This window comes from Colobus angolensis, unplaced genomic scaffold (genome assembly GCF_000951035.1).
Source record: "Colobus angolensis palliatus isolate OR3802 unplaced genomic scaffold, Cang.pa_1.0 Scaffold42, whole genome shotgun sequence".
Taxonomy (NCBI): Eukaryota; Metazoa; Chordata; class Mammalia; order Primates; family Cercopithecidae; genus Colobus; species Colobus angolensis.
The window spans coordinates 1,093,329-1,104,290 of NW_012117599.1; the positions used below are offsets into that span (position 1 = coordinate 1,093,329).

The window sequence follows — 10,962 nt, forward strand, 5'->3', positions numbered from 1 at the left end:
TGGGAAGTGCAAAGGGATACTGATCTTTCAGGATCAAGGTGGAGGGACCCCACCTACTGACGTAAGCTCAGCCAAGAGCCCCACCATAGCAACATCGATTACTCTTGGCCTGGTGGGAAGTAAACTGAAAAGGTCACGTGCAGGCCAAGCCACCATCTTCTCACCTCCTGGGCTAATCTCTACTTCCAGTCTCCCATCTTAGAACACTAGCACAGTGCAAAGTAGAAAAGACACCGACATCAGACTAGCTGGGTTCCAGTACTGCTTCTGCCATTTCCTGCTGACTGCCCTGTGCCTGTTTCCTCACTAGTGAACAGGAAATTACAGGCCGGGTGCGGTGGCTCATGCCTGTAATCCCAACACTTTGGGAGGCCGAGGGGGGCGGATCACAAGGTCAGGAGTTTGAGACCAGCTTGGCCAACATAGTGGAACCCTGTCTCTACTAAAAATACAAAAAACTAGCTGGGTGTGGTGGCGGGCGCCTGTAATCCCAGCTACTTGGGAGGCTGAGGCAGGAGACTCGCTTGAACCCAGGAGGCAGAGGTTGCAGTGAGCCACAATGGCGCCACAGCACTCCAGCCTGAGCGACAGTGCGAGACTCCATCTCAAAAGAAAAAAAAAAGAAATTAGAGTATCACCTCATACCACCTGGCACTGGTGAGCTGATGATCACTGGCCTTACAATATCTTAGCTCTATCTTCTGTGCCCACTTCATTGGGTGGTTACCAGAATACATATGAGAAGTCAACTGAAAAGAAGCTGAAGCAATGCAAATGTTGTGTTTTTGGTGTTTTTAATTGTTTGATGTAAGAACAGAACCATCACAGCCCCTCAGCTCTATAACCCATCCAGCCCAAGACTGTTCTAGTGGTGAGACCAAGAGCAGACAGGTCTTCCTACCTCAGTGACCTCAAAGCACAAGGACATCTCCACAGGGCATCAACATACATCTATCATCCAAGAATCTAAGACCTTCCTGATCCTTCCACATTTTCTACCAATAGTATCACTTTCTGAGGTTATGGATTCCAGGTGTTCTAGGAAATAGGTAAACCTTCCTTTCGCATTCCAAGAAATACAGTTTGCGAAGGGAACTGGAAAACATGACTCTAGGCCTCAGCCACTTCCTCTGTTACCCTGTCCAAGGTGTAGAACAATCCATGTTCTGACAGTTCGCCTTCTTCAGTTGAGGAGTTCTTCAAGGTGGATAGACCACACCTCAGGAAGTCAGCCCTTGCAAGCACACTAGAATTTACCACAAAGGCAGGTCGGCTTGTTAGTTTTTCTTTGTCCCCAGAATACACTGAGCCAACAACTTCAGTCATGAATGGGTTGTTCAGGGCTCTGTCTGTCCTCAATGATTCCTAAAAGCTTCATATAGCTCACATGTCTCACTGTCCACTGCTCTTTTGGTGTGGTATGATCCTACCTGTAAAGTTATCAAACCCCTGGGTCCTGGATGCCTCCTCCAGATTTCATACCTTCCTCAAGTTTACTAAATACTTCCTGAATTTAAGAATGTTGAGAAAGTCACCTACCAGCTAATGCAAAAACACAGCCTAATTCTGTGTGAATCCCTGCTGAGATCCGTTTTTCAGGCCAGGGAGGGAAGGTATGGTGTTTACAGTACCCTCTCCTATCACACACATCTCCTGCCCACAGTACCCTGACCTACCTTGCCTGAGACTCCTAGACACCATGGGCTCCCTTCTGGCTGCCACTCAGACTGGCCAGGAAGGCTCCCAGATTGAACACAGGTGGCGCGGTGTAGAGATACACCGTACTGGGGGTCAGGACCATGGACTATAATTTAAGCTGTGTTGTAGGCCCTTCCTGCCTACAGAAAAGGACACTTGAGCAGAGCCACACTTGGGTTGCCTAATTTATTACCTTAACTAGAAACATTCTAAGTATGGGAGCCTGTTCTGGAGGACAGCTCCTAAACCAAATCTAAAACTATCTTTGCACACGAGTGTTGGAAGAGGTGAGCAGGGGATCAGAGCTCCATCCTCTGTGACCACTTCTCCAGGGACTGCCACCTATAGCGCTCAGGTTGGTACCAACAGCCCTGCATAGCAGAGTCACTGTCAATCATCTTCCCACTTGTAAGCAGGAAAACAAAAAGTCTTATGAAATAGAAACGAAAACACTGAAGCATGGCCTTCATCGTCCTAATGCCACAAGTTTCCTGGGATGGCCAAGATACTACGTTAGCTTGTTGTCCCTGCTTCCCTCCAGAGACTGGAGACAGAGGATTTTCCAGGGTTACGGTTTCTTCTCTGACTTGGCAAATTCTTCTTTTTATCTCCAGCTGAATCACTAGTTCCTTGGGTGGCAGAGCAGAGACCTAAGCACAAACCACAGGACTTACTGGCATGTCCTTCAAGCCACTTCCTTTGCTGTTGTATTCCTCTTCTTCAGCTTATCTGAACCTGCGGACTCTCTGGATACAGAAACTGCCCAAACGCATGGTGAAAAGGACAAAGGGGCCAGGTTTCACCTGGCATCCACTGCTCCCAACATCTAGAGTAAGTCAAAGAGGCTGAAAAATGATGGCCCAGTTCTCTTTGCCTTCATTGTGACACTAACAAAAACCAGAAGTTTCAGGTGTCAGCAAGCTACTCAGCATCTGACGTGGTTTCTAAGGTGGGGTTGCATGGGGAGCACTCTCCCATGGCTGCTGATGAAGGCAACAGTGATGACCTAAACAAGCCCTTCCGGCTCTGAACCACCAGTTGGCAGGCCAGATGACTCCAGTCTTTAGCAAAGGGCTTTCCATTCTAACTCCCGAAACCCGAGACCAGATGCATGTCTCCTCCCAGCTGGGCGCAGAGGGTAGCACAGACTTCTAAAAGGAAACACCTTCATTAAATGCAGCAGGTAGTCCTATACACTGACCCTTGGGTCAAACCACAGCTTTAGCGGGGGAAGAAGTGGCTCTGATCCAGGTACAGCCAGATCTGCTGAGGAGTCTGGGGATCCCAGGAACCAGATCTGCAGATCCTGGATGATGGTGCTTCCCTTGCTGGCACCGTATCACCTAACCTAATGGTTTCTCTGAAGACTCAACAGCCCAACTCTGAAGACAGTTGGCGGAGAGGCAAAAATGACTGTCTTAAAGAGGTCTTCAGACACGTGGACGGCTCAGCAGGACCACACACGTGCCCAGGGCCCACCATGAGGCAGCCATCACCAACTTACCAACTTGGTAAGGAGGACATATCACACAGCATCTTCAGGGCGCTGGAGGCAGGCGCTGTGGCAGGAGAGGTAGTGAAGAAGGGTCAAAGCTTTGACAGGTTATCATCACATTCAGACCCTCTAACCCAATTACCCTGACTCCTGAGAATTTATTTTAAAGAAGTAATTCTCAATAGGAAAAAGGCTGGATACACAAGGACATGTGTTCTAGCTGCCAAGCGGTTAACAGAGCATGGACTCTAGAGTCAGAGACGCAGCTTCCCACTTTCCAAGGCAAGTGCCCATGTTCTCTGAGCCTCCCTTTCCTCGCCTGTAAGAGGTAGATGGCAGCATCTACTTTCCAGGGCCACTGTAAGGGTTAAATGACATAATCCACATAAAGCACTTAAGTGTAATCTGTGCTCAACAACAAAGGTCACCTCTTATTAGTACGCATGAGGACAGAAAAGGAAAGCAGAAAAAAGGAAATCGGTGAGTTTTCAAGGGCAACAGAACAGAAGGGAAGATCTCCATGACTGTTCTGATTTTGAGGCCTTAGACACGTAGGTGCGGGGGGGGGATGCCATCAATGTTGAGCCCTGCAGCTTAAGAATAAGGAAATGAGTAGGGAGGTGGCCTTTGTCATCAAGGCTTTCCCCACCTTTCTAAGTCTCCCCACTGGGAAACTCCCAAGAGGTCTCTGAGAATGCAGTAAAGGAGGGAAGGCCAGGCGAGGTGGCTCATGCCTATAATCCCAACACTTTGTGGGGCCAAGGCAGGAGGACTGCTTGAGCCCAGAAGTTTAAGACCAGCCTGGGCAACTTAGCCCATCTCTACAAAAATTTTTCAAAGATTAGGTGAGCATAGTGCTGCATACCTATAGGCCCAGGTACTCGGGAGGCCGAGGCCACGGGATTGTTTAAGCCCAAGAGGTTGAGGCTGCAGTGAGTCATCATCACACCAATGAAGAAGGGTTTGACAATCAAACCCCATGACTTCAATCCTAGCACTTTGGGAGGCTGAGGTGGGAAGACTGCTGGAGCCCAGGAGTTCCACACCAACAGGGGCAATACAGCAAGACCCCAGCTCAATAAAAAACCAAAACAAAACCTCATGGGCTTCCCTGCCCAAAGGCAGGGCTGTGCACAGATGATCACTCTATTCTGATTATGAATACACCTTAGAGTGAGCCAGCCTGCCCACAGCCTGCTACAAGGCTACAGTGAGGCCGACTGCCATAGGCCTCCAGCTAAAGGTGCTGCTTGCCAGGCTGACAAGGTCCTGATATGGCCAGCAGGACAGAGAGGAGAGAGATCTTATAACCACAGGTAGGGAGCCCATTTTTTGGACTCTGATGCAGGGCACAACATAGTCTCTGTCTGTTCTCTTCCTCCCTGCAGCTTCTCAGCTGAGGAGTACACAACAGTCCATTCCCATGAAGGAAACATGCGGTAAACACCAATCCGTGCCAGAAACGAAACAGATAATTAGGTGCTTATACAGATCTTAGAGCAGCCTAATTGGTGTCCACTTTTCTTTTTAAATTCACTCCATCCATAAATATTGCAGTATGGAACCCTAAAATTAAAAAGGACTGTTTTAAAATCCTAACAACAATAGCATTATCACACATTAAAAAGGTTAACAATTCTGTAATATCAACAACTATCCGGTCAGTGTTCAAATTTCCAATTGCCTCACAAATGTCAAAAAATGGGTAGTTTGTTTCTAAGCATTAAAAAACCTAGATTCCCAAAGCCTGAGGAGATTCTGATCCTGCCACCACAACAGTCACTGAATTAAGTCAACTTCCTCACTAAAGCAGGTCAGAAAACCAAAGCCCAGAAGGCTAGGTGATTTGCCCAGGATCACACAGCTGGCTGAAAACAGATGACCTGACCCATAGTTCAGTGCTCTGTCTGGCAGTCTGAACACTGAGTTAACTATTAGAAGCTTTTGAATCAGCAAGAAGCCGTAATCTAGTAACATCCCTTTGCTTGTTAGAAAAGAATCACCACCTGACCCCTCCTAGCAATTACATACTCATTTTATTTATTTATTTATTTATTTATTTTGAGACGGAGTCTGGCTCTGTCGCCCAGGCTGGAGTGCAATGGTGCGATCTTGGCTCACTGCAACCTTCGCCCCCCCGGTTCAAGCGATTCTCTTGCCTCAGCCTCCTGAGTAGCTGGGACTACAGGTGCGCACCACCCCGTCCAGCTAATTTTTGTATTTTTAGTCGAGATGGGGTTTTCCCCTCTCATACCATTTTGTATTTTGCCCTCTCATACCATTTTGGCCAGGATGGTTTCGATCTCTTGACCTCGTGATCCACCTCTCGGCCTCCCAAAGTGCTGGGATTATAGGCGTGAGGCACCAGGCCCAGCCTTCGCCCATTCTATTAAGATGAAAACTAATCTCATGTTAACATCATCAGTTAGAAGGCCAGACCTTGATCTTTATTCTGCGCTTCAACAGAGCCACGGACAAGGCGGATTCTCAATGACCTCTACTCTCTTCTCAGTGGTAACCAGCTTGCCCAGGCCGTGGCAAGCTGAGACAGATTATCCAGCACAGGAGGAAGGGATCACATGGCAGGATGCGTGTTCTAGCTGTGGATCAACCTGGCATCAGCAAAGGTCAAGACACTCTAAAAACAGGCCCAAATGGCTTTGTAGGTCACGTCTATCAAACCATCAAGGAACTATCATTTCTGTACTATACAACTGTTTTAGAGCATGAGCGGGGAAAAACACTTCCCACCTCATTCTACAAGGACTGAATTACCCCTTTAACATAACTAGACAAAGGAAAGCACACACACACAAAAGTAGCGGGTGGAGGGGAAGAAAACTATGGTCCAAAGCCTGAATAGATTAATATAGATGCCAAAATCCTAAGTAAAATAAAAGCAAATAGAACAGACATGCTTTTCTTTTGAAACGCTTAGCTTCTTTCTTTTTTCATTTTGATAGGGTCTTGTTGTCTTTGTATGTACAATAAAAAGAATAGGACACTATTCTGCCACTGAATCTAGAATTCACACAGTTTGATATTAGGAAACCTATTAAAGTAACTCATCATTTTAACTGATTAAAAGAAAATGTTGGCCGGACGTGATGGCTCATGCCTGTAATCCCAGCACTTTGGGAGGCCGAGGTGGGTGGATCACTTGAGGTCAGGAGTTCATGACAAGTCTGGCCAACATGGTGAAACTCCCTATCTACTAAAAATACAAAAATTATCTGGGGGTGGTGGCGCGAGCCTATAGTCCCAGCTACTCAGGAGGCTGAGGCAGGAGAACCGCTTGAACTTGGGAGGCAGAGGTTGCAGTGAGCTGAGATCGCGCCACTGAACTCCAGCCTGGGTGACAAGAGTGAGACTCTGTCTCAAAAAAAGGAAAAAAAAAAAAGGGAAATGTTTATCCTCATTCGTTTCATGTGATTCTAAAAGAATAATGGACAAAATTCAAAATTCAAAACTATCAAGAGAAAGGAAAAGAATGAAGATTATCTTAGCAAACTAGAAACAGAATCGACACTCCCTTAACTTCAAGCTCCATACTATCAGCCCGTAACAGAAAGCCAGCGTAGGATAGACAGATTCAAAACTACAGAACAGGCCCATGTGTGTTCAGTACTTTACAATGTTAAGAGCAGTGGATTCTAGATGAGCGGAGGAATGATGAATGGACTCATCCTTACCTCACTTAACATACAAAAGTGAACTATAAGGAATTAAAGGAAACAAACAAAAGCAATATAAGAAAACACAGAGAGTTTCAGTATGGGATGACAGCAAAGTTCTGGAGACGGATGACGGTGATGGCTGTACCACCATGTGAATGTGCTCAATGCTACTGAACTGTAAGCTTGAAACATGGCTAAATGGTAAATTGTATGTTACAGATGTTTTACCACAATTCAAATTTTAAAAAGAAAAAGGATTACTTTTATATCCTTGATAGGGCTAGCTTTCTTAAGACATAAAACTTTCGAGCTTTAAAGGAAAATATTTGAAGATTTTACTATATGAAAAACTTAAATGGCTGTATGATCCAGAAATAAAAGTTAAATGATTGACATTCAATGAATGCTTCAACAGAAGAAAAAAAAAAAAGATGAGCCACTGACAGGAATAACATATGCAAATTGTGTAACAGATAAAGAATTAACATCTGAATATATAAAGCCACTATAATTCAAAGAGTATGACAAACATTTCATAAAAGACATAAAACTTCTTAAGTAATCAGGAAAATGCACATTAAAACAATTTCATTTTTCACCCAGATTAATAAAGGTAAAAATACTGATTTCCACAAAATATGAAACAGATATTTTCATCACTGTGGCTAGCATTGTAAAGTAGCAAAAACTTTTTGAAGGGCAGTTAGTGAGCAGCTGCCCAGATATTAGATGTACACATTCTCTACTTACTCTCTAGCCTGGAGAAATGCTCCCAAAGGTACCCAAGAATAAGCAAAAGTGTCCACCAGAGCATTATTTAAAATATCAAAAACCAAAACAGAACCCAGCTATCTACCTAACAGAAGGTGGTGAAACACATCTTCTTACATCCACTCAGTGAAATACTAGCCAGCCTCTGAAAGACGTAGACAGAGACATGTGTCATGACATAATTTATAAAAAAAGGCAAGTTACAAAACAGTCCATATTCTGTAATCCCATATTTGTACAAAACAAATAAAATAACATACTTTGTGTAGAAAAAAAAATCTGAATGGATCTATATCAAGCTATTAACAGTGATCATCATCTCTGGGAGTAGCATCATGGGAAACTTTCCCTTTCTAAATTAATTATTTCTAACATGTTTGAATTATTTAAAATAAGCATAATCATTTTTATAATTGAAAAAATAAGAAACAAGATAAAATTAAAACATTTCCATCCCTCTGCAAAAAAAGGTAGCTATGATCCCAATGAATGTCAGGTGTTGACCTCTGTGCAGTATTTTCCCTAGAGAGGAAGCGACAAAAGAGCTTTTAGAATGGCTCAGGAACTATCACTGCACCTCCAGTTCACAAGCAGGTTGACATGGCGGAAAGGACAGGGAGACACAGGAAGGCCTCAGCTGCACAGGATATACTGAAAGAAAGCACACTCGATACTAGACTCGAACTGTTTTTTGGCTTAACTTCTAATCTTTGAGTGGCTCCTCAGATCACCGTTTTAAGATTAGAAACATTTGACTTGAAAAGGTCACAACGGAAATCAGATCAGCTAAGAGAAACTCATCATGACTTCCTGGGTGAGACCTATAAAAACTTAGCTGTGCCCTAAAAAGACAGCCATACATGCTAAGATATGGGAAGGCCCAGTGCTAGAAAGCCAACGTCAGAGAAAGAGTATTATACTTGGGGGCCGAGGCAGGAGGGCCGCTTAAACCTAGGAGTTCAAGGCCAGCTTGGGCAACACAGTGAGCTATCTCTGTCCCCATGTCCTTAAAAACAAAGAAAGGGCCAGGAGCGGTGGCTCAAGCCTGTAATCCCAACACTTTCAGAGGCTGAGACAAGTAGATCACTTGAGGTCAGGAGTCTGAGGTCAAGAGTACGAGGCCAGCCTGGTCAACATGGTGAAACCCTGTTGTAGCCGGGCATGGTGGTGGGTGCCTGTAATCCCAGTTACTTGGGAGGCTGAGGCAGGAGAATTGCTTGAACCAGGGAGGGGGAGGTGGAGGTTGCAGGGAGCCGAGATCGCATCACTGCACTCCAGTTGGGGCGATAGAGCAAGACTCCATCTCAAAAAATAAAAATAAAAATAAAAACAAAGAAAGAGCATTAGCTAAGTAGCCTCTACTCACAACCTCTGAAGGATGAAACCAAGGATGAGAAAAAAAATGAAACAAAAGGAAAAGCAAACAAAAACATTAAATACTAGGCACTGCGACCCACTTGAACATACACAATCTTCACAACATCCAGGGAGAGATGTAGAAGAGGAGGCTCAAAGAGGTCCATGATTCGCTCAGTATTACAAAGCCAAACTCCAGAGTCCGGATTTGAATTTGAATCTGAATCTCGTCTGTCCAGTGCATGGGCAGCCCCTTCAATCAGCCAGTCAGCTGGTCTCAAACTTCCCAACAATGCAGCCCATGTCCTCAGTCCTTCCTGGCAGACTCACCTGTGAGCTGGAGGGCAGCACCTGGGAAGAGGGCTCCTCGGATGGGGCTGCTCCTGAGCCCATAGGGCTCAGCGTGGTGATCCTGCTCGGCTGGCCACGAAGTGTCAGAGTAATGGTGGTGGGGACCTTCAAGCCTGAGATAAAGAGAGAGAAGCAGCATTTTTGAGTCACACTCTCCACCTTCTGCTGAGGCTTTCCTTTCCTGGAGAGCTTCTCCCCCACATAACACAGTCCCTTGGCCTCCTCCCCAGCTGGGTCATCTATGCACTATCAGTCAATCTGAAAGGCAACAGGAAACAGCCTGTGTTCTCTCAACCTCTCTGGGGGATGGGTCCACACAGCTGAATCCGAAGGTCAATGCCAGGACCCTGTGGGACCGGCTGCAACATCACACCTTGCCCATGTGAGATGGGAAGGTCCTTGGGGGAAGATCCCAGATCTGGGAGTCCCCACAGTTCTCATGAGAGACTCACCTGATGCTTGGTTAGAGATCTGAGCCAGGCCAGGGAGGCTGCTTGCCAACTTAGCGAGGCCCCCATTGGTCAGCAGCTGGTGGATGGCTGTGGGCTTCCCACCAGGAGTGGCACCCAAGGAGGAGAGAGTGGTGGCCACAGGAATGGTACGGACAATGGTGCTGGTGCCCGTGGTGATGGCACCCAGGCTCTGCATGGGGGTGGGCAACTTCACACTGGTGGCCTGTGGGACACACAAGCCCAGGTGATCAGAAGCTGCCGCCCAACAGCAACGTTCGAGTTTGGAGGGCCCACAGCGTATTATTAAAGGCTAACATGTATTGAGTGCCTACCACATGCAAGGTACTCTTCCAGGCATTTTGCATATATTATTTCACTCTTACAACAACTCTATGAGGGAAGGACTATTATTACCTCATTTTATAGACAAGGAAACAAAAACAGAGTGGTCAAGAAACTTGCCCAAGGTCACACAGTAAATGATAGACCTTAACCTTTGGAAGTTCCCTGCTGTGTAGCTAGAAGGTTGTTTGTCCTTGACCCACTGACTCCAGACCTAGTTTCCTGCCAAAACCAACTAAGCTGAGGAGGCCTCCTCCCTACACCTGCCCAGCCCAGCAAATGGCAGATGTGCACCTGTGGGGTTGGTCCTGGGGAGGGATTTGCTGGAAGGCCAGAGGTCTTGCTGCTGATATCCTGCAAGCTGAAGCTGAGGCCTTGGAGGAGGCTGCTGGCTGATGTGGCCCCTGAGAGAGGACACAGCAGGAATCAGTAGAGACTCAATCACTTGCACTATCCCAAGAGCAGCCACATCCATCCACCCTCACCACCAACTAAAACACCAATGGTGCTTGCCCTTGGACACCCCCGTCCTCAGAAAGAAGGCAAGGTCTCCCCAGCCAGGCACACACGCAGTGGATGCCACACAGCAAAGGTGCTGTGCCAGACACTGCCCCAGATTTGCTCTGCACCTGCTGCAAACCATCAGTCATACATTTTGGGCCATTTTGAGAAACCCAAGTTTGTTCCTTTCTTTCCAGGGAAGAAGAAGAACTTTTCAAGCCAAAAGAATTCTAAATACCCAACTTTCACTTCGCCTCAAACAATCAAAGCAGTAAGGAAGTAGCCTCAAAGCAGCAAGAAAGGTTCTCTTAAAGGAGAA

The 10,962-nt window shown here is 46.1% G+C and overlaps 1 protein-coding gene across 4 annotated transcripts in view; it reads right to left on the reverse strand.

Annotated features, from left to right (window-relative positions):
- Nucleotides 1–780: 780 nt before the first annotated feature.
- KANSL3 (KAT8 regulatory NSL complex subunit 3) overlaps nucleotides 781–10,962 on the reverse strand; it is a 58,475-nt gene continuing 48,293 nt past the window's right edge. For 3 of the 4 annotated variants that reach the window (XM_011956521.1, XM_011956520.1, XM_011956522.1), the window contains 4 exons: nucleotides 10,437–10,546; nucleotides 9,801–10,023; nucleotides 9,328–9,461; nucleotides 781–3,257 (listed from right to left, as the gene is read on the reverse strand). In XM_011956521.1, coding sequence (XP_011811911.1) covers nucleotides 3,237–3,257; nucleotides 9,328–9,461; nucleotides 9,801–10,023; nucleotides 10,437–10,546 — 488 coding nt within the window. In that variant the 3' untranslated portion in view covers nucleotides 781–3,236. The remainder of the gene's footprint in view (nucleotides 3,258–9,327; nucleotides 9,462–9,800; nucleotides 10,024–10,436; nucleotides 10,547–10,962) is intronic. The other variant, XR_001003391.1, reaches the window with a different exon arrangement.